The sequence below is a fragment of the Pleurodeles waltl genome, chromosome 1_2 (assembly GCF_031143425.1).
Source record: "Pleurodeles waltl isolate 20211129_DDA chromosome 1_2, aPleWal1.hap1.20221129, whole genome shotgun sequence".
In the NCBI taxonomy this organism is placed as follows: Eukaryota; Metazoa; Chordata; class Amphibia; order Caudata; family Salamandridae; genus Pleurodeles; species Pleurodeles waltl.
In genome coordinates, this window is record NC_090437.1 from 180,436,635 (window position 1) to 180,459,440 (window position 22,806).

Consider the following 22,806-nt stretch of genomic DNA (forward strand, 5'->3'; position numbering starts at 1 on the left):
TCAATGCTGACCAGCACTTGTAGCATTTTAAATTCCCAGTAATGGTATTAAAAGACGTTCCTTAGCAGCAGAATATAATTTGTAGAAAAACAAAGTGTAGTGTGCTTTGTTTCGAGCAGTTCTCACAAGGACATAAGGGACAATCCATCGTCCAAGTATCACATTTGGGGAACGAAACAAGAATGTGTACAAAAATATAACGTTCTGGCCCTTCCACTGTCAACTTTCAATAAGGGATTTCAAAGTAGATTCACATAATTCATACGTAAATCTGACATTTTCAAAACTCTATAACTCCCAAAAGATGAAAGCCCCCTACACATAAATAAGCCAAGGGATATGTAAAGCATTATCAAGAAACATAACAGTCCCTTATCACAGCCTGCAAGAAACTGTCTCTGATTTTGCCCATATGGAAATCCACAACAGTGACAGGTGAATTTTAATTTGATCCACAGCTCAGTGTAGCATACAGAAGTATTGCAACCTTGTGGAACAGCCAGGAGTCTTTATAGAAGGTTATTCTCAGTCCTCTGAAATATTTCAGGGTTTGAATAGCCTGATAACCCGGCTCCATATGTGGCCATAGATAAACACTTGCTCATATATTATTATCACCATTTCCTGTACTGGTTTATGGCCCAGTTTTGCTGTTTATCTACATATAGCCTCAATGCATCTCAATAATTGCTGCCTTATACTTTGTAAGTGATCCCAAGAAAGAGATGAGTGAAAAGGAATACCTTAGTAAGCAAAAACATTTTTCTGCCTCACTGCTGTATCATCTACGGTTGAACCGCTTTTGTATATTTATGGGCCCACATTTAAAGTAAACTTTTTGCTGTAATTAGTATTCTAGGCCAGAACTTTCATAAACATGGGAAATCATTTAGAGCCTGTTTGAAGTCCTGGCCAGTAAGATTGCATCATCCGCATACAGCAGTAAGCGCATAGGGGCCCACCTGGGACATATCTTTCCTACTAATCAAAAAAGTAATCCTCCAGGCCATGTGTAACAGTGGGAAAGGAATGGTGCCAAGACACATCCTTGGTAAACCCCACTTTTAGATTTGATTTGTTCTGCACATTCACCATTTGGGCCATAATATACCCTCACTTAGACCTCCCTGTGCATCTTCCTCAACAGGGGTATCAGAGGTTTCTCAACCCCCATCTCGACCATGATGGACCAGAGCTTTGGTCTATCTACTATACTCCAAGTCCAAGAATTCTAAATGTACAGCAACCTTCTTCACTTTTGTTTATTTCCTAGTATAAATATAGGTTTAAATATTGCTCCTCCGTCCCTAAGCCCTGGTGAATCCATATGAAGTTTAAATAGAAGATGCAGCTTTCCTAGAAATGTATTTCAAAATGAAACCCATCTTTTGGCCCCCAGACTGTCAACCACTGCCTCTGGGGGGCTATACCTTGGAAGATCTTGCCACTGTAAAGTTGCTGGAGGCTAGCACACTAGAAGGAGACGAAATACATCACTGAAGTCTGATTGTTCAAGGAATATATATTTTTTGTAATACCTATAGATTGATTATGGGTTACCTGCTCAAAGCATCTTTGAATTATTTATGGTTTCAATTATTTATGATGACCACACCGTATTATGCACCACCTAACAGTAAAGAGTTGCTCCTTATCTCTGATTGTCAAGGCTTAGTTATTAGATCATAGCACTATTTTTATACATTATTGCTGTTGAGACCTTAGGCATGTTCCACAAAGCATAAGGATCCAGGCAACCAACATTAATTTTTACATAAGCTGACCAGCCACCATATCTTGAAACCAAACATTGACCAAGGGCCAGATGTAGAAAGCGTTTTGCATGGCGCAAACTGAGAAATTCGCAGTTTGCGCCATGCAAAACGCGCATCGCAATGCACATTCCCATTTTGCGAGTCGGTACCGACTCGCAAAATGGGAATGCGACTCACAAATAGGAAGGGGTGTTCCCTTCCTATTTGCGATTCGCACCGCGATGCAGAATTGCTTTGTGACCGCGAACGCGGTCGCAAAGCAATTCGCAGTTAGCACCCATGTCAAGTGGGTGCTAACTCATTTGCAAAAGGGAAGGGGTCCCCATGGGACCCCTTTCCCTTTGCGAATGTCGCAAAAAAAAAAATTCAGAGCAGGCAGTGGTCCAATGGACCACTGCCTACTCTGAAAAAACGAAACCAAATGGTTTCATTTCTTATTTTGTATTGAAACTCGTTTTCCTTTAAGGAAAACAGGCTGCAATACAACAACAAAAAACTGCATTTTTGAAAAAGCAGTCACAGACATGGAGGTCTGCTGTCTCCAGCAGGCCACCATCCCTGTGAGTGTAGGGAATCGCAAGGGGGTCGCAAATTGCGACCCACCTAATTAATATTAATGAGGTGGGTCTTTGCGACCCCCTTGAGATTCGCAGAAGGTGTCTGAGACACCATTCTGCATATGATTTTGCGACCCGGAAATTGTGAGTCGCACCAACTCGCAATTTCCGAGTCGCAAAATCATATCTTGCTACATCTGGCCCCAAATGTAGAAATGAATTTGAAATAACCCTAATGGTAAAAATTTTAGAGTTATATCTGGTAATAATTAACATCTTCGGAAAAACAAGTTATGGTTTCTGACTAAATTCTCACTAAATTGTGGGACTAGAGGGGAGGTATTTGCTAGGATCATTTATCCATGCACTCTTGAATAATTTGTATTGAGATTAGTAAGTATCCAGCTCGATTCACAAAAGTACTTTTGTTTAGTGGAAGTAGAGCATACTTAAGTAAAGTGGTGCCCACAGCATTGTTTGGTTTTGTGGATCTTTAATCTTAATGCTATATTCACATATAATAATCTGGAATAGACATGTTTTCTTTCGGGGGCGTGGCCACGGGCGTCAAGATGGCGGTCGCACTCTAAGAGTGCTCCGGACCCCTCCGTCATCCGCCTAAATCCACTGCCATAATCGATCCTGTTTGTCCCAACCGGGACTCGAGGGGTGTGTTGGTGGCCCCCTGATCCCCGGTGCCTCAAAAATCCGGGGCGCGGGAGTGCCTGCTGCCGCTGGTGGGCGGCGCCGATTGGAGGGCCGGACCGCGCCGAGGTGAGATTCGCCCTACGGCCGAGATAGCCGGGTGAACAGCGTACGGGCCCCGACCGGAGGAGGCCGACCGGGGCTGCCGGAGCAGCGCCGAGGGCGACACACCACCCATCACGCCTGAAGAGGGACCATCCGGGGGACTGCAGGCGCGACCAGCGGCACCGGGGATGGATGGCTCCGGGGCGGGCCGGCGTCATGGATCGGCGGGCCGGGGGCCGCAGGCCCGAGCGCCGATGCACTGATTCGGGCAAAGCGACTCCAGGTAGGAAGCATAGAGGGGCGCATGCAGGGATTCCGCGCCCTCTGGGCCCCAAGAGACACTAACGCACACCAATAAGAGGGAGTCGACTGGGCCTGTAACCCGGAGCCTGAGATTGCTGGTCATTGGCGACAAATCGGGGGGGCCCCCTCCCCCGCCACAGAAGATCATCCGCTGCCCCCCCCTCCCCCCAAAAATGTGAAGCACCGAAGCGCACCTCCTCTGGAACGGGAACGAGAGCGGGGGAGCGACTGGAGGCAAGGGCCCTGAGGATCCTGGAGCCTGCACCCGAGGGGACACCGAAAGGGCAAGAAAGACGGGCGTGAGCCCGGGAATGGCCCAGGGTCACGCTGTCCCGCGCCTGCGGGGACACCAGGTCCCATGGACTCATCATGAGTGCGCCACGATAACGATAACTGGACAAGCTTCAATCCCTGGGACATACCGCGGGGGGACAGGTGATCCCACCCCCGCCTGCGGATCCAGTGAAGACCTGCGGAGTGGCCGCCCCGAACCAGACCCCCGACCCGTATCGTGGATACACACCGCTCCCACCAGACCGCGCTGGCGCTTCCTTGGCCCATCGGACAACATGGGTAAAGATAGAGCCGCCAAACAGACGCAGCCATCCCAGCAGAGGATCAACCAATTTACCACGCCAACGGTCCCCAGAACCGGAGGCGATGCACCGCTCAATGAACAGACTGCAGACGGGGTCAGTGCTATCCTTCTCGCAATACAAACATCGCAACGGGCAGTAGAAACCAAGATTGGTGAGGTGAGGGAAGAGATGGGCCTCGTAAGACAAGATCTTAGAAATGCGGTGGGCCGAATTACGGAGGTGGAGAACCGTGTCTCTCAGACAGAGGATGACTTGGCTGACCTTAGAACCAAGGTAGCTCAGCTGCAGACTAGGACCGGCGAACTCCACCGCAGAGCGGAAGACGCAGAGAACCGCTCCAGACGCAACAACTTACGCTTCGTGGGTGTCCCGGAGGGGGCGGAAGATGGCAAAGCTACAGAGTTTCTAGAAAACTGGATTAAATCCTGGATGCCGGAGAACACTCTTTCACCTTGGTTCGCGATTGAGAGAGCGCATAGAGCCCTGGCCCCGCGGCCCCCCCCGGGTGGCCCCCGAAGGCCCATGATAGCGCGCTTCCTTAACTTTAAAGACCGTGATGCGATCCTCAGGGAAGCCAGGCGCTCCCCTGACCTCCTCTGGGACAACCAGAAAATCTTGGTCTTTCCGGACTACACTCGAGAAGTTCAAACCAAACGCCGATCGTATGAACAGGTGAAACAAAAACTGAGAGCGATGCAGCTCTCTTATATGCTCCTCTTCCCAGCTCGCCTGAAAGTAATCCTTGCCGGCAAAGCACACTTCTTCGAGTCACCTGAGGAGGCATGGGACTGGTTGACGGAAGAAGGTATCGGAAACCAAAGGGGTCCAACTAACCCGTCTGGAAGCCTCCGGACGACACGTCCAAGCATGCAGGAGATCGAGCGGAAAGGTCGAAAGCGAACTAGATCCAGAGGAGGAAGGCTGAAGAACTCTAATACCCAAACAGTCGAGAATAATGATCCGATCCTGACCCCCACACCGGGGGAGGGACCAGCGGCTCAACCTGGAGACCAGACCTCGAGGGAGGAACAGCGAGTGGACCGTTTGAGCCAGTCTCCCGAACTTGATTGACTCTAATCTTCGTGCGCTGAGCTTCTTCTGCATTGGTCAACACTAACAGAACTAGATGGTGTCCACGTGATTGGTGCGCTGCACGCCCGCGGCGGTACTATGCCAAGCACCCCAACAACTTTATTACGGACAGGGACTTTTCATTAATCAACTGCAATTGATCCGACACACAGGAGGGGTCCACCACTCCACTCGATGGCAGTCTGCACGGCTGCGTTGGCCCCGTTGGGCAGTAGGGCGACAGATGCTTCAAGGGTAGAAGTATGGGGTGGGGGGGAGTTGGGAAGTTTAAAGCTCACGTTAGGGCTTAGTGAATGGTTTGTGATAAGTTACTATAGCAATACATACACCCACCGCATAGATCCCTTCCACTCAAGGTGCCTATCTCTGGCCCTCTGGTCAGGTCTCCGAATCCCTGTAACGCAACTATGGCACACATGGTCCCCGCACTGACACAGATTCTCTCATGGAATGTTAATGGCCTCTTAGATAAAATCAAAAGATCTGCAGTGTTCAACACCCTGCACAGGTATGCCCCTTCAGTGGTCCTCTTGCAGGAAACCCACCTATTGGGAACTAAATGCCCTATCCTAGCACGGGGAGGGTTTGACAAAGCTTTCCATGCAGGTTTCTCGAGAGGTTCCAGAGGGGTGGCCATCTTATTACATCGTTCATTACCCATAGTGATTACAGCCACACAGTCAGACCCACAGGGTAGATTTGTAACAGTAACCGGTATACTACATGGGTCACCAATAAATTTCATATGTGTGTACGCTCCCCCAACTGGCTTTGACATATTCCTATCAACTCTCAGCCGGACGATTGTAGGTCTCCCACAGGGGCTCACACTTATTGGAGGGGACTTTAATTCGGTCCTAGATCCTAAGATAGACGTATCCGGACCAAGTTCTTCCACCCGAGTAGGGAGAGCAGCCAAATTAAAAGGTTGGGCAACGAGTCTAGCCCTGTGCGACGTTTGGAGGACATGGCACCCCAAAACACGACAATACACACACACTTCAGCGGCTCACCAATCTCAGGCAAGAATTGATCTGGTGCTCATGCCCGCCCTGGATGTTCCTAGAGTCACTGGCGCTGAGGTATTATCTCGGGGAGTCTCGGATCACTCTCCAGTCAGAATCCGAATAGGGGACATAGCCCCAAATCAGCGTCCCATGTGGCGCATGAACGCATGGTACTTGCAGAATATAGAATTAATTCTTGAAATAAGAGACCACCTCACTCAGTACTTTGCGCAAAATCTGGGGTCTGTACAATCCCCAGGCATAGTTTGGGCGGCTTGTAAAGCCACACTCAGAGGCTATGCCAAGTACCGTGTGCGCGCTCGCGAACGAGCTCGAGAATTACAAGTGACAACCCTTGAAGCCAAAGCCCTGGCCCTGGAGCAGTCAGGGACTATAGTGGCATCAGCATCTGCCTTGAGGCGTTTAACAATGGTTAGAGAAGAAATAAGACAACTGGTGTTCGAAGCCGCGAAACACACATGGAGGGCGTCGGCGGCTCGTGTGTATGGATGGGGCGATAAAAATGGCAAACTCCTGCACTGGCTGGCCTCACGGCCGCTAGCCGACAGAGTTATCCCAGAGGTCGCGGACGGGGCGGGCTCAATTGCGAGGACCCCCTGGGAAATCGCTAAGAGCTTTGCCTCATACTACGCCCAGCTATACGCTGAGAGCCCCGCCCGCAAATTGAAAGGGAGTCTCCCCTACTAGACGACATAATCCTCCCTAAAATCCCGCAGACAGTCAAGGAGGTCCTGGAGGAACCCATAACTCTGGCCGAAATAACAACGGCCATGTCCAGGCTAGCATCGGGCAAAACTCCTGGGCCGGATGGCTTTCCAGCCGAGCTCTACAGCAAATGTGGGGACATTTTAGGTCCTCATCTGCTTAACATGTTTATCGAAGCAACAGAAAAAGGACGTTTCCCCGCAGAAATAGACCAGGCCACAATAGTGGTGATTCCGAAGACGAGCCCACCGGCGCCCGACCGATCAGCCTATAGGCCCATCTCCCTGATAAATGCGGAAATTAAAGTGCTCTCAACATTACTGGCCAATAGGATAAGGGAAGTGCTCCCCTCGCTAGTACATCCAGACCAGTGCGGCTTCATGCCCTCACGCAGCACTAGACATTGCATTAGAAGGTTGCACAATGCCCTAGCTCGACGTGACACCTTGACCAGGTCCCCCCTTGTGCTCCTGCTAATAGATTTTGAGAAAGCCTTTGACACTGTGGACTGGACGTACCTAGAACACGTCTTAAAGAAAAACGGTTTTGGACCTAAGTTCCGAAACCTAGTAAAACTACTTTACTCCGACCCGACTGCTCGTATTCAGGTGAACGGGGTGTCATCCGATCCATTCCCCATCCGTCGCGGGACCCGCCAGGGTTGCCCCCTATCACCGTTACTCTTCGCCCTGGCAATTGAGCCCCTGGCAAAATTGCTGAGAGAAGACCCACTGATAACAGGCTGGGTATGGCCTACGGGTCCAGAGGACAGAGTGGCATTGTATGCTGATGACCTCCTCCTTTACCTCTCCAACCCGACAATGAGCGGCCCGCGGGTCCTAGAACTCCTAGAGCTCTTCTCACAAGCCTCGGGGCTTACCCTGAACGCTAACAAATCCCTACTGATCCCACTACACCCCTCGAGAGACTGTGTTAGCTGGCAGGACAACATCCCAATCCGCCGCAATAGTTTTAAATATCTGGGCATCCACATAGCCCTGCTCCCAGAGCTAGCCTGGGAACTGAACATCACACCGCTTCTTAAAAACTCTAGGAAGGACCTCCAACGCTGGCGGAATCTACCACTCAACACGTTGGGGAGAATAGCTCTATACAAAATGATGGTACTCCCCAGATTCCTATACCAACTACAAAACTTCCCGCACCTAATCCCTCGGAAATGGTTCAACGAGGTCGAGGCTATTGCACGCCATTTTTTGTGGCATGGCTCGCGCCCCAAACTAGCTCTAGCCACGTGTCAAAGAAACGTCTATGACGGGGGATTGGGGATGTCTAACATTTATTTCAACTACCTAGCTATGCGTCTACTAGTGATTAACGACTGGCTAGCCGGGGGTTGGACCGATCCCGCATACAGACTGGAACTTCATGAGATGGGTTACAACGGGGTTTTCAACGCCCTGTATGGAGGCGCGATTCCGAAATCCACTCCAGAGGTGACCAAGCTGGTCCTCACGGGATGGCGCACAGCACAGAAGGCCACGGGGTGGTGGGGCCGCCTAACTCTCCAGACGCCTCTTTGGCAGGGGAAATGGCTAAAGGAGGTCTCCACCCTGGAGGGCTTTCGAAATTGGGACAATATTGGAATAACTACGATCGGCGACATCTGGGGCAACTCGTACATTCGATCATATGAAGAACTCCAGAAAACATACTCTCTACACAACACCCAGTTTCACAAATATCTACAGCTCAGGCATGCTCTAAGGGTACACGTACGACCAGGAGACAGCATCCCAGAGTATAGCCCGCTTGAGGCTATGATTATGATGGGACATCTAAATAAAGGGGGAACCTCCCAAATATACCGCTCCATCCTCACTAATACATCCCCTCCCCTTGGGGAACTGCGCCGGAAATGGGAGGAATGGGTGGGTCCCATGGAGGATTTAGATTGGAGAGAGGCTCTAATGGCTCCCCGAACACTGGCCATATCCACACGGTTTCAATTGTTACAGTCCCTTTATTTACACGCAGCTTACCTTACGCCTAAGAGGCTCCACCGGGCGAATCTTCGAACCACAGACGAATGCCCCAGGTGCTCTCAGCCAGGAGCTGATTTCTTCCACATGGTCTGGGCCTGCCCAATTATAGAGTCATACTGGAGGGCGGTTATAAAAGAAGTTTCCGAGGTAATGCAGTCTACGATGGAGGTATCCCCAACACCACTTTTACTGGGGGCACTGGGCGAGACAGGGCTAAATAGATCGAGCCGTACGTTTCTGGGAGTGGCCTGCTTAGTGGCAAAAAGGGACATTATGTCGGCATGGAAGGCCGTAAAAGCGCCGTCCCTTAATAAGTGGAGAAGAGGAGTGGATTGGTGTGCAGGTTGCGAAAAACTGGTGTATGAAGCGAGAGGGTGTCCTGAAAAATATAATAGAATATGGGGGAGATGGGTGGGTTTGTTGACTGACTGATTAAACTATGACGACAAGAAGCTCCATACACACCCGAATAAAAGTCACCCAGGGTCCATGGGGCAGATATGGCTGAAGTCCTTGCTCTGTGTGTGGGGTGAACGAACACTGGCCATAAAAGGGGAGAGCATACCGACCCCCTTGGAGTAGTTTCAGGGAGAGACGGTCACTTACTCTAAAGTCATAAAGACAGGACCATAATCTCTGGAATCCCGCAAACCTTAAAAACCTAAATTTAACAGGTCCCCGGACTCCACAGGAAGATTGAGACAAAGGTGGCAGATGTTACATCATGATAAGAGTGCTATGGTATTGAAATCGGTGTTTCTCAGGTATTGCTATAGTGTATGTTCGTTGTGTATTTTCTATTTGTACTTCAAAATAATAAAAATATCTTTATAAAAAAGAAATGTTTTCTTTCACTGATGGGGTCAGTGACCTACAAGTAAGGGCCAAGGAGGTGGATATAAGGTCTCTTGAGATTCGGACAGAAGAGGTGACCCTTTCTTTTATCTTCCATGCCACATAATGACCTTTGACTACATCTCAAAATGGTTTGGTACCACATGAGGTGTACCAGATAGGGGTGATGCCGCGTGATGAAAGGACTCCTACTATAAGACGATCATTGACATTCATTTTAAACTGCTTAGCGCTCTGTAGTAGCGGTGTGATGATGCACAACACTATATAAAACTTTCAAATAAATTAATTAATAGTCATGCTAATTTGTTATGTTAAAACAATTGGTCTGAGTGGACACTGGTGGTGAAGCTTTTGTTACATGTATAATAAGCTTGAGAGCTGTATCAGATGCTAACGTTTATGTCTGCTTTTTTGGTGTGAATAATGCTTCTTTTATTGATATTAATAAATAAGAGGCATCCATGTGAAATGTATCCTCTCTGTTTAGTTTAAAACGGGGTTGTGAAGGAGAAGTATGATTCCTTTGCGTGGTACAGGCTGGCAGATGATTTGGGACAAGAGTTGGGATAGCTAGCGACAAGAAGGTTGCTTTACTCAGGTCAAGCACATTAGTGAAGGAGAGAGCATGTGATAGACTCAATGGTTTCTATTAGACAGCACTTTATACTAAACACCTGCCACTTCTAAGCACTATAAATAACATCTATTACCACATTTTAAAGTAATATATTTACAGATCTCTGCACAATGGAGACTAAGCCAACATCGCTGAGATGTGAGCTTGTGACTTGCAGAGCATTACACATACGAGTAAGACTACACTCAATGAATGATCTAGACTCTTGTATATAGGCAGCTCGACCTAACAAGTTTCCAAAACAAGTATGTTCATCTTTAGATTGGCCTTTACATTTTATTCACTCAGAGAAAATACCTTATAAATGAAACATTTCTCACTGTCCTTCCACAATCAAATACAACACAACAATGCACTTGTGATGTGGTTGTTGTAGCTGAAGGACAGAGTCTCCATTCAAGAGTCTGGCTTCATTCAGGAAGGAGGCAGCCGCAGCCCGTCCTTTAGGGCAGAAGGGCCACGCCCCCCCACCTTTTGCTCCTCATGAAGAGTGGCTGTCAGGCTGAGCAAAGGTCAGCCTGACAGACACTCTTCATGTTCAGCTCATGCAGCCAGGAGTGAGACAGACTCCTGGCTGCCTGAGCTGAACTTTGCTGGGCTGAAGAGGTCACAGCTCCTATGGACGTGACGACCTCGGCTCAGCAAAGGTGCCTCTAGGCCCTCCACCTCGGTGACGAGGGGAAGCGTCACCCGTTGACTCCGACCTGGGCGCTTCAGGCTTAAGCCTTGAAGCGCCCAGTGCGAGTGTCAGTCAGTAAAACCTCGTCACAGAGTGGGGTGGGGTCAGAAGTCTCACTGACCCCATCGCACTCTGTGCCGAAGTTGGGACTGCTGCTTTCCCTCTCTGGGAAGGCAGCAGTCCCAACCCTTCTGGGACCTCCGAGCTGAAGGTAAGTGTGTGTGTGTTTTTTAAATGAATGGTTAGTGCATGCGTTTATGTTTGAATGTTGATGAGTGTTGTGAATTGATGTGCGTGCGTGTGTGAATGAATGAGTGTGTGTGCTTCCTGCCCCGCACTTCCCTCCTAAAATTACTGGCCGCCACTGGAAGGAGGTAAGCCCTTTATTCCATGCTACGTCTCTCAGCAGGTAGATCCTGTTAGTGCTCCAGTCTCCCTCCATTTGTAATCAATCTGCCAGGCCTCACCATCACACCAACCCCAACATGCTATGCTTCATCACATTCTCACAGCATTCACACTCGGCCAGATTTATGAAAAAGTGGCGCAGCACAGCAAGTCACCTTGTTGCACTGTGTCACTTGGAAGGGGAGACATGTGTTGTATTTAAGGATAGTGCATTCCTGCCCTTTTCTCATGCGCTGGCACACAATGGGCTGCCTAGCACCAACGCAAGCACCCTTGCACCACGGTCTGTAATCAAGAGTATGCCTCCTCTCCCTCTCAGAATTACAAAAGTCTGCAATCGCAGAAACCCTGTAGGGTGAATGGGAGGGAAAAAATACTAGACTGAGTTAAGATTTCAGCCTATTGTGGAATTCTTCTGGAATTCATTGTGAGTTCCACGTTACTCCCTTGTGTATCCATTTACACTTTAACTGTTGCAAGCCTACGTTCGGGCATATTTAAACATAATGCAAAAGTGCAAATTTCAGTTTTGCCCCTTCAAATTTTCTTCTCATTCCTCCATGAACAAAATATGTGTTTTTGTCATGACAAAATCCCTAATTAGCATATTGTTTTTGGAGACGTTCCATCCCCTTTCCCTTCCTGAAAACAGATTTAATTCTTGCCTTTGAGTAAATCGACATTTTCTTTCAGGGAAACAAGTATCCTGCAAACGTTTTATCAATATTCACAATCTTGTGAGTTTGTGGTTGTTCACCCGATTTTGCTGGTGCCTGTGCCCCGAAACTCCCACAACCTGCTGCTAAGATTGACTCACTTTATAAATTGCTATAATTAAGATATTTTAAATATTAACAAATCCATCTAGAGGTGCAACAACAGTCGTTTTGAATCACAAATGTGAACTTGCACTTATAAATGGTGATATTTACCCACCAAAGCCAATTAAGTGTTTGATCCTTAAATTATTAGTGGTTGTGGCCATGCTAGAAGCTGAATAAGAATGGGAAATTGCCTTCTCTGCATCTCCTTATACTGTATATGTGGTGATATTACTATACATTGATAGGATAAAAAGGGTAAGGGTCTTCTTGTTGATATATGCAGCATTAATGTACCTTTCTGACTCTGGGTGAAACATAGCCTCCTACTGCAACATCCTTCTCTTAGGGGTCCCCTTTTCTAAGAATGAGAATAGGAACATTTAAGTAAACTATCCTCTACACAGGCAGGATAGGGACAAACTCCATGCTAGATTTCTCCCACATGCAGATCTTGTGGTTATTCTCTTGCTGACTCCTACGTTTGTAAGCCAGTTATGTGCGGCCTGGGAGCCCTGCTAACCCTCACATGGGAAACTGAAATGTGGCAGCATCGTCTCCTGTTTCAAGTCCTTTCCAAACGATGACCACAGCATTCACCAGATCAGATTTTAGGTTATTGAGAATGTATTACCAACTACAAAAACTCAGTAATCCAAGAGAAACAATGGTTACAACAAAAAATGTGGTGGGGAGACGATTTCAATAGTTTATCACCTAATAGGTATGAATAAACATTTGGAGTAGGCATGCTCTTGTTAAGGAATGATGAAAATGAAACAGAACGATTTAAATAATTTGGCTTCATTCAGGAAGGAGGCAGCCGCAGCCCGTCCTTTAGGGCAGAAGGGCCACGCCCCCCCACCTTTTGCTCCTCATGAAGAGTGGCTGTCAGGCTGAGCAAAGGTCAGCCTGACAGACACTCTTCATGTTCAGCTCATGCAGCCAGGAGCATGACCTCTGTCCCCCCTTGCGATCCGAATCTGATTCTGAAGGTGACGGGTGTGGCTTGGCAGAGGGCCCACCGTCTCCTGGGGTTCACCCCTTTCTCCATACCCAGGCTCACTTGTGGCACAACAACAGTATACGCATAGGGGGAATAGCCTTCAATTGGCCGCAATGGAGGGACGCTGGTATAACTCTTCTAGATCAGGTGCTGGAGACTTACAGGCTAAAACCTTTCCCTAGTCTGAGGGAGGGATTCCGTCTCCATTCCACACAGAAGTGGAAGTACCTCCAACTCCAGCAATGTATGCATCAAAACCCTGATATTGTATGTTGGGGACTAAAACCCTCACCTATATTAGCCTACCTGACGACATGGGGAAGCATATGGGTGTTATGGCTGGCCTGTATGAAGTCCTTATTAGTCATCTATTCTCCCGACCACTCCTGGACAAGTTGCGTCTGCAGTGGGAAACCCGCCTTCAGCAGACCTTTGAAGAGGAGGACTGGGCAGACACGGTGGAAGCGTTGGACAGAGGAACATGGGAGGCTCGCTTAAAGTTCTGCCTCTTCAAGATCCTCCACGACTGGTACTGGACCCCGGTGAAACAACATAAGGCTGGCCTTCTCCCGCATGCATCATGTTGGCGCTGCGCAGACCTGTGCTGTGATTTACTTCACGTACTCAGTAGCTGTCTGTCGGTACAACCTCTATGGAAGGCGGTGGAGCATGTCCTGGCGGACTCCATGTTCCATGTTGCTTCCATCCTCCTTACCTTGTTCATTACTCATGCTGCACAACACGGCCTCCCTCCCGGCTTTATCACGGCCACAAAAAAGACTTTTGCAGACAGCCTTGGCAACTGCGAAAATATGTATTTTACGACACTGGAGATCCGCGACTCCCCCTACGCCCGAGGAATGAATTGTGGCTATGAGTAGCATAGCCACACATGAGAGAGTCATTTACAACCTTCAGGATCAGGCTGCCATTTTTGCTCAGGTATGCACTCCTTTCCTTACTGCATCTAGTCTGCACCTTTGTAACTACTACTGCTCCCCAGCTCACCTCATGCACCTCCTATTTTCCTTTTCTTTTTCTTGTCTTCCTTGCTTCCTTTCTTCCTTTCCTCTCCTTTCCTCCCCTTAACACCCACCCCCCCCCCACACTCTCCCTTTCCATACCCTCCCCCTTTTGTTCTCCTAGTCCTGGGCTCACTGTACTTGTCCGCTGGTTTCTCTCACCCCTCCCCACTCCTCCCCCACCCCTCCCCTCCCGCCTATCTATTTCTAATTTGATGTTCTCCCCTTTTTCTCTTTTCTTTTTCCTTTCTTCAACACCAGATCCCTTTCCTTCCTTTTTCCCCTGCCCTTCTCTTTTCTCCTCTCTATCCATCTCCCGTTTAACCCTGTAAGACCTGGACATCCCACCCTTCTACCACTCCTGCCTCTGCAACCCTTGCTCTCGAACTGCCCAACTATCATGGAGTGTCTTCCCCGTCCCCGTATTTACCTTGTCTGATAACCTTTGCTGAGAGACGGACCCTGCTTGCGACAAATACTTGCTTATTTGCTCATGTCAATCCTAAATGAGGGAGGAGATGATACACAGAGATGTAGGAACCATGTGCAACAGATACCCTTCGGAACACTGTCCAAACTTGATAGCTGATCTCCCCCCCTTCTCCCCCTCCCACCCTCTTTTGTCAGCAGATTTCTGAAAGGTTTGCATCCCCCGTCCACCTCTCTCCTCCTCTTGTTTCCTCCCCCTCCCTCTTCTTAGTATTGAACGATTTGTTCCCTGTCGCTGGTTGCCCCATTACTATTATTTCCCTTTGATCTTCTTTCATATCTCTCTCCCGACACTGTTTGGTTCTATAGATGCTGATATACATGCCATGTTCTCACAGCCGTACCTCAGGCAATATTCTTCCGTTTCTTTTTTGGACCATATTGTGCACGGATTGATGTGTATTAGCCTTATGCATATGGCTTATTATGAGGCTGTGTTATACTGTACTTTATACTGTATGTTACCTGCTGATATACATAATAAAAAATTACAACACAAAAAAAAAGATTGCGAGCCAAAGGGGGTCAACCACATAGCCATTGTAAACATCTACATTAGATCTGCCCCTTCCAGCATCAAAACCTCCATGGTCGACCATATTGCGGACATGCTTACCCATCTGCCCAGCATAACACAGGTAATTGTGGCTGGAGATTGGAAAACCCAAATGAGGCATAATGAAGATCACCCATTGTTGACATATCACCTTGCAGAACCTCTGGGCAGATCGGGACTGTGGCGGCCGGCAGTTTTAGGAGGGAGGGTGGCGGGCGGGAAGCACACTCACACTTTCACACACACGCACATCCATTAACAACACTCATCAATATTCAAACATGCATACACGCACCAAACATTCATTTAAAAAGATCACACACACACACACTTACCTTCAGCCTCGGAGGTCCCAGGAGGGTTGGGACTGCTGCCTTCCCTCTCTAGCTGACCTTAGGTCAGCCAGTGAGGGAAGGCAGCAGTCCCAACTTCGTCACAGAGTGGGATGGGGTCAGCGAGACTGCTGACCCCACCCCACTCTGTGACAAGGTGTCACTGATTGACACTCACCCTGGGTGCTTCAGGGCTTAAACCTGAAGCGCCCAGGTCGAAGTCAATGGGTGACGCTTCCCTCATCACCCGGGGGAAGGGCTTTGAGGCACCTCTGCTGAGCTGAGGAGGTCACGCCCACAGGAGCTGTGACCTCTTTAGCCCAGCAAAGTTCAGCTCAGGCAGCCAGGAGTCAGTGCAAATCGCGCATGTCTGCTCCTGGCTGCCTGACCTGAACACGAAGAGTGTCTGTCATGATGACCCTTGTTCAGCCTGACAGCCACTCCTCATGAGGGGCAAAAGGTGGGGGGGGGCCCTCCACCTTAAAGGACGGGCCGCGTCTGGATCGGGACCATTGCAGGTAGAGACACGAAGAGTCACAGGGTGGCAGCCCAATTGGAGAACTTAATTACTAGTATGGGGCTAAGACAGGTCAACGGGAACACAAGATCATATGCTCCGGCTGTACCCACGTTTAAAAAAGGCACCTTTTCGAGTCATCTTGATTATATTTTTTTAGACCAAATGCTTTGGCCACCCTTATTGACATGTCCGTGAATCCAAGAGCTGACAGCGATCATCAAGCCCTTTGTGTAGTTTTTGCAGCACCCCTATTTAAAAACAATGGTTTGTCTTTGTGGGAAATGGGCAGCAACACCAAGGTAACCAACAATAAGAAGAACTCAAGGTGGGCAGCGGCGGCAAACAATATGAAGGTTCAGACTTCAATTTATAGGGCTATTGAGAGCCTGTTCCCCCTGACGTCTACTCATTCTCCAATGGTGAACTTTGTCCAGCTACACTGAAGTTTGATGGATCGACTGAGACCTCTTTTCATGGTGGCAAGATGTATAGGGATGGCCACTTGTAAATCACTAAGGTGGTTTTCAAAGACCTGTTGGTTGGCAAAATCTCAGCTGCTGAGAGTGCTGGACAAGGGGAATACAGCAGAGATAAGGGTAGTGAGGGACTTCTATAAAAAATCATTAAGTGACGCCAAACAAAAGTGGGGGAATGATTTGGTTACTTTTACCTTGGAGGAAACTACTCAGGCTCTCAAAACATTACACAAGGGAAAGGCCCCGGGCCCAGGTGGCATACCTGGTGACTTGTACCTGTCACAACCTGAGGTCTGGATACCATACTTAAATACTTTGAGCAATGCTATTTTGAGGGTAGAAGGTATCCCCTCCACGTTGCTGGGAGCAACAATAGAACCAATTTATAAAAAGGAGGACAGAGACTCACCATGGAATTTTAGATAGATAAGCCTAATTGACATTAGCCAAAAGGTGTTTTGCAAACAAGTCCTGGCCAGGTTGCACTCTTGGATTGTCGACCATCAGATCCTTGTGGATTGGCAGGTCAGATTTAAGAAAGGGATTAGCATAGCTGATCAAGTGCTTTGGTTCAAATAACTCTGTTGGAAGTGCTTAACCTTAAAACAAGACCACCTTTGTGTTGCCTTCATTGATTTGAGGGTGGCATTCGACCTGGTCCTACGGGAGCTTCTTTAGAGAGTCTTAGACTCGTATGGCCTGGACAGCGACCTCCTAAGGCTAATAAGATACTTGCATGAGGACACCTATGCAAGAGTTAGGTGGACCCAGGGGGCGACCTTACTACCCTAATTTCTATTGCAAGAGGGGTCAGACAGGGGTGTGTCTTGACCCCTACCTTGCTTAGCCTTTACATCAATGGCACAGTGGATCAGCTAGCCCAGTGTAACCATGATGCACCCAAGTTAATGGGAATGCCTGTTCCCATTCTCATGTTCGCCAATGACACTTTGCTCATCTCAAGAACGCCGATGGGACTACAAAGCAAACTAGACTCATTTGCAGCGTTTTGTGAGAAGAGGGGACTAGAAATCAATCCAGGGAAATCAAAGTTCATGGCTCTAAATCCACACAAATCCTTTAGGGGGAAAATGGCTATTGGGGGAGTCCCTATGGAACAAATCAGGCAATTTGATTACTTGGGCATAAGATTAACAGATAATTTATCATGGACTCCACAAATAGAGAAAATCTCTGTCGTCCTTCAGCAGCTGTTAGTGGTAATTGGAAGGAAAATAAAGAACTCAATGGGAGGGTCTCTTTCTCCAGCCCTTACGGTGTATAAGGCTGCACCAGTGACAGCTGCAATTTACAGTGCAGAGCTCTGGGGTTACCATAACTCACAGAGGTGAACTCTGATTGAAAATAAGTTATTACATTCTATTTACACCTACCTGCTAGTACGCCCCTCATTCAACACAGATTTGATTTGGCTCTTAATCAAATCCATCGCATAATTGCTCTGAAACTACTCTTATACTGGGTGTGACTTTGGTCCTCTGAGCACTTGAGTCCTCATAGAGCAGCCATGTTAGAGCTACTATCCATTGATAGATTGGTATCAATTCCCTGGTTTAAAACAATTAAGGATTTGTGCCATTGGATCAAAATGGAGGAGATATGGAGGTGCCCACAGAGTAAAACAAGAGGCATGGCATTGCGTACAAAGCGACTTTATTGGGAGGCAGTACTAACCCAGATATGGTGAGGTCAGTCAACAGGCAGTAGAACGCAGCAATTTGTATACCATAAGTGCTCACTCAAGTTTGAATATTCTGTGGACAGCATATATCCGGCCCAGGCTAAAAATCTGTTTATAAAATTTAGATTAGGAGCTTCGCTTCTAAACTCTGTCACCTCTAGATGGAAAAAAGGTAGCTGTGTGATTAGTTCCTGCCCTCACTGCCCTATAAAAATAGAGTCCTTGGCCCATTTTTCTTTTTTTTTGTCCAAAGTACTTAAAGCCTAGGCGGAAGTGGATCATTCCCCTATGCAGGCTCCTTGGCACCCATAACTGTAGGGAGACGCTTCGCATTATAATAAGCGACACTAGTGAAAAGGTAGTGTTTGCAATTGCCAGGTATTTACGATGTGCTTGGATCATGAGATCAAGGGAGATTTCTCATTGTGTAGATTATAATTCTTGAACCACTGTCATTGGCTGAAAGACTGAAATTGTAACAGTGCTCATGCCCTATTTATTTTAGAGAATAGCAGCCCTCGGCCCTATAGTAAGAGCATTATTGTTGGGCCGGTATGTAGTAGAGGGATCCTGCCTGTGACAGAACGGTTACTGCTGCCAAGAATCTAAATTTATAAAACGAATCGTTAGAGTGATCATTCCAAAGGGGAATTAAAAAAATTAATTAGTGATGCTCACGAATTGTAAGTTATTTAGTTATGATTTTATGTGCTGTAATTATGTTTTGGGGATAATATGCATCTTTTGTTGATTTAGTGAATGTATGTTGCTTTTATGGCTCATAGCTGAAATAAAGCTTATTATTATTAGTATTATTATTGCATTTAACAGTGTGCTGATAAATTGCCATGCTGCAGCTGTGTTGTCCCTCTGCCTCTTCCTTGGAAAGAGGAGTGGCGTTAGATCATCTACCAACCTTCCATTTAAAGTTATTTCCCCCACCAAAAAAGTATTCAACACTTAAGCTGTTGTTTTCTTTTGACTTCCATAATTTCTGCATTTCTTCCTTGCTTCCTATTTTTTTTTTACTACTCTGTTAACTTTAAAGGCTGTTGGCTATTCTGTTCAAGCATCCGAATTTATTCTTAAGACCTTCTATTACAGATATGTGTGTCAATTTTTTTAAAAACTATAAGTCAAATACAAAACGCGGTACATTGTACTTTGTACGCCGCGATGCAAACACAAATGTTTAGTGTCATTAACAAATTTCAGCAGTAGGCTACAAAATGTTTTGTATCGTAATGAGGCCCCATAAATTTAAATCACAATCCATACCCGCATTCTCGAGGACTAAGCAATACAATACTATCAAGCTTCCCACATCTCACATAGATGGTAGTCTTAAGTTATCAACCTCATCAAACAGGGACAACTACTATCTAACATTCTCATTGTCACACTTTCCCTGATCCCATAACAACCTGAGGGTCAACAGGAAGTATACTGTGAGATAGGTCAAGGACTTAACACACCTTTACTACTTCATGAGGCTCACTTCCGTATTAGTGGCCAGGAGCAGTTCATTGATCAACTCATCAGAATCCTTTTCCAATTGTAGTAGTAATCTTTTGATGAGTTAGTTGAGCCATGCTCTCTAGACCAGTGATTCTTAACCTGTGGTCCGAGGACCTCTATGGGTCTATGAGATCTACCTAGGGGGTCTGCGACTATGTTACCAAACTGAATAATATTAAATGGAATACATTAAAATTAATAAAATATATAAGCATGAACAATTTTTCTATATTTGGTTGTGCATTAAACTGAATGTTTCAATATGTGAGCATTTGTATTTTTGTGTAATATTTTGAGGTTCAAATCATTGAAATTGCTTAGTCTAGGGGTTCCAATCTTCCAATAAAGACTCTGTAGGGCTCCCCAAATTCCAGTAATGATTCAGTGGGTGTCCACAGAAGTCAAAGGTTTAAGAACCGCTGCTCTAGCCCATCTAGTGTATTCCCTATCTGTTCTTATGTCCTTGGTCCTTTTAAAAGGATGAGAATAACAGGAAAATGAAATTTTCACAGTACAGACTGCGGACTAGGTATGGATAAAAGGTACTGCTATTACATATCGAAGGTTACTCTGTTTAGCTATCCCATCCTCCCCAGCTGCTCCTAACCTCGACAACCAAGGAGACCAAGTCCTAGACCTAGACAATTTGTCTGTCACGTGCTTCAGGGGGAGCCACCATGAAACTTTGCATTTGAGTTGCACATGCATGGGTTTGATCGAAGCAGCCCTTACACCTTGTGATCCTGTACAGTGTAGAGTGGACACAAGACCGAGTAAAAAATGGTACTAGTTACAAAGAGCTTTGCTTTGATAAACACACTCACAAAGTGCATATTGTGTGTCCAGGACAAAAAGTTTTACCACTTTGCATTGGTAAAGCACAAGTACATCTATGACACAGTTCTTAGGGACAGGCTCAGTTATAGCTCCACCACTAACAGGCCATTGATTCTTGGTTTTGCCTTCTGCATGCTTTCATGAAATTAAGTCCTTCTAGATAAGGAACATTTTAAGAGCAAGGTGTCCGCCGGAGGAACTGTGGTGTGCGAGCTGGCCCCATACAAGCGTCCATTTCTACCCCCAAAAAGATTGGATAAGCAGGAGTCAGAGGTAAAATGTTACTTAAATGAGGGGACTAAACGCGCTGCGCAAGCTCAGTGCAAATATTACATTAGGTAACTGAGAATGTATTTATTTATTTGAGCTTCCAAACAACGTTCCTGTTTTTCATTTGTTATAAATACACTCACCTTGAATCCTTTCTGACCCTTGCCTTTTCAAAGGAAAACTTTGGCTGTTCACGATGCAAGTCATAGGTCCTGGTGGTAGGCTCAGCAGACACCCCGTCTTTGGCACCACGCCTTTTGCCGCCACGGAAGAACTCAGAAATGGTTTGGTTGATCTTGAGTGCCGTCTTGAATGGCGAGGGTTGGAGGTAGTTCCCTCCTTGTGTCTGGATGACATCTTGCAACTTGCTCAGCTCGGTGCACTTGCTTTGAAGCTTCTCCGCAACCTCCGCCATCGCCTTTTTTTGCCTCTCCAGCTGCTCCTCCTGCTCTCTGAACATGTGCTCTTTCTTCCTCAGCTCTTCGTCCCTTTTCTTCAGCTCTCTTTCAAGCTCCAGGACCTTGCTTCTCAGGCCCTCTGCTGGGGCCCCGCCATTTCCTGAGCTCCCAGTGAGGCTCGCAGGGGGGCCTTCTGGCTGCCTCTGTGTGTTCACCGAACCATTTCCCATTCTCTTCTGGCACCCTAGACAGAAGAAATAAAATCTCATTATTGCGTGCTTGGAACAAAGAAAAAAAAGGTCAACAGTGTGACGAGAATCAGAGACCATGTAGCAAGATACTGGAAACGTATTGATCTGTCTCAATTAACCTACGGGGAGCTAATGGTGACATTTGAACTTTGATCCCTCTTAACCTAGCAGGGGCTGAGACTTGTGCTTCTAACAAAGGCAAGGGCACCCAACCGAAGGCAAGCTGTACAAATGTGAGCCCTGGAGCAACATGTCTTAGAACCGTAAGCGTTGTTGTACAATCGCACAAAGTTTCCATGGAAGGACCAACTAACTGTGTCTCCTGGTTGGAAGAGCCAGTGCATAATTCGTTTCAGTGGCTGCAGAGGGTGGGCATCAGCACATGGGTTTGGCAGCCAGAAATATTTTTTTATCAGAAAATGTTGACCCACAGCAGCAAAGCAGAGAGGAGTGAGAGAAAATAGGAAAACAGTTACAACGGAATGAAGAAGGGATGAAAAAGAATCCCCAAGAGTGAGGTCAAGAGACAGGAAGCGTAAAGTGGTGGACAAAGGGGACGCTGTATGGTATGAAGATGATATGTGGCAACCCTGGACTTTGACAGGGCCGATGGTAGTTTCCCAAGAAAAACTTTGGGCCCCTGCACAATTGTTCACAAATTAAGCACTGGGAAGGGCAATTGTGTGGTAGACGTTATGTGCTTGCAGTTCTTAAGATCAGCTCCTGCAGGAGCCGCGTATTCATCCTAAGCCTCTACACATATTACTCGTCAGGTAGGTACCATAGAGACTTGGAAGTAAGGGCGAATGTCTCATTATTTAAGGCTTACAAACCCCACTGCACCATTCAATTCACACACTTCATAGTTGAAATTATGAAAGACAGAATGGCTGTAAATCCTTTAATTCCTCTACTAAGAAGAAACCCTAGCTCAACACCTCATAATTCTCAGAGGGCACATTTCCAGAGACTTCTACTACGAACAATGAGAAACTCCTTTCACAAGATGGGTATGGTTTCTGGTTCTTCTGAAGGCAAAATCCCCTGGGTCTCATTTAGACCCTGGCAACGATACGTCAATAATACTTGATCCCATTTTAGCATTAGAATTGAGAACCAATTGTCCTTGCCCATTCACCTGCACTAGCATTTACCATCAACCTTTAGCGGGTTGTTGGAAATGGTCCTTTTTGCAGGGTTACCCCCAAACA

At 47.0% G+C, this 22,806-nt stretch overlaps 1 protein-coding gene across 1 annotated transcript in view; it reads right to left on the minus strand.

Annotated features, from left to right (window-relative positions):
• Positions 1-22,806, minus strand: part of PRKG2 (protein kinase cGMP-dependent 2) — a 791,389-nt gene that overhangs the window by 730,309 nt on the left and 38,274 nt on the right. The window contains exon 2 of the mRNA XM_069237440.1: positions 21,090-21,588. Within this exon, the coding sequence (XP_069093541.1) occupies positions 21,090-21,574 (485 nt within the window). The 5' untranslated portion in view covers positions 21,575-21,588. The remainder of the gene's footprint in view (positions 1-21,089; positions 21,589-22,806) is intronic.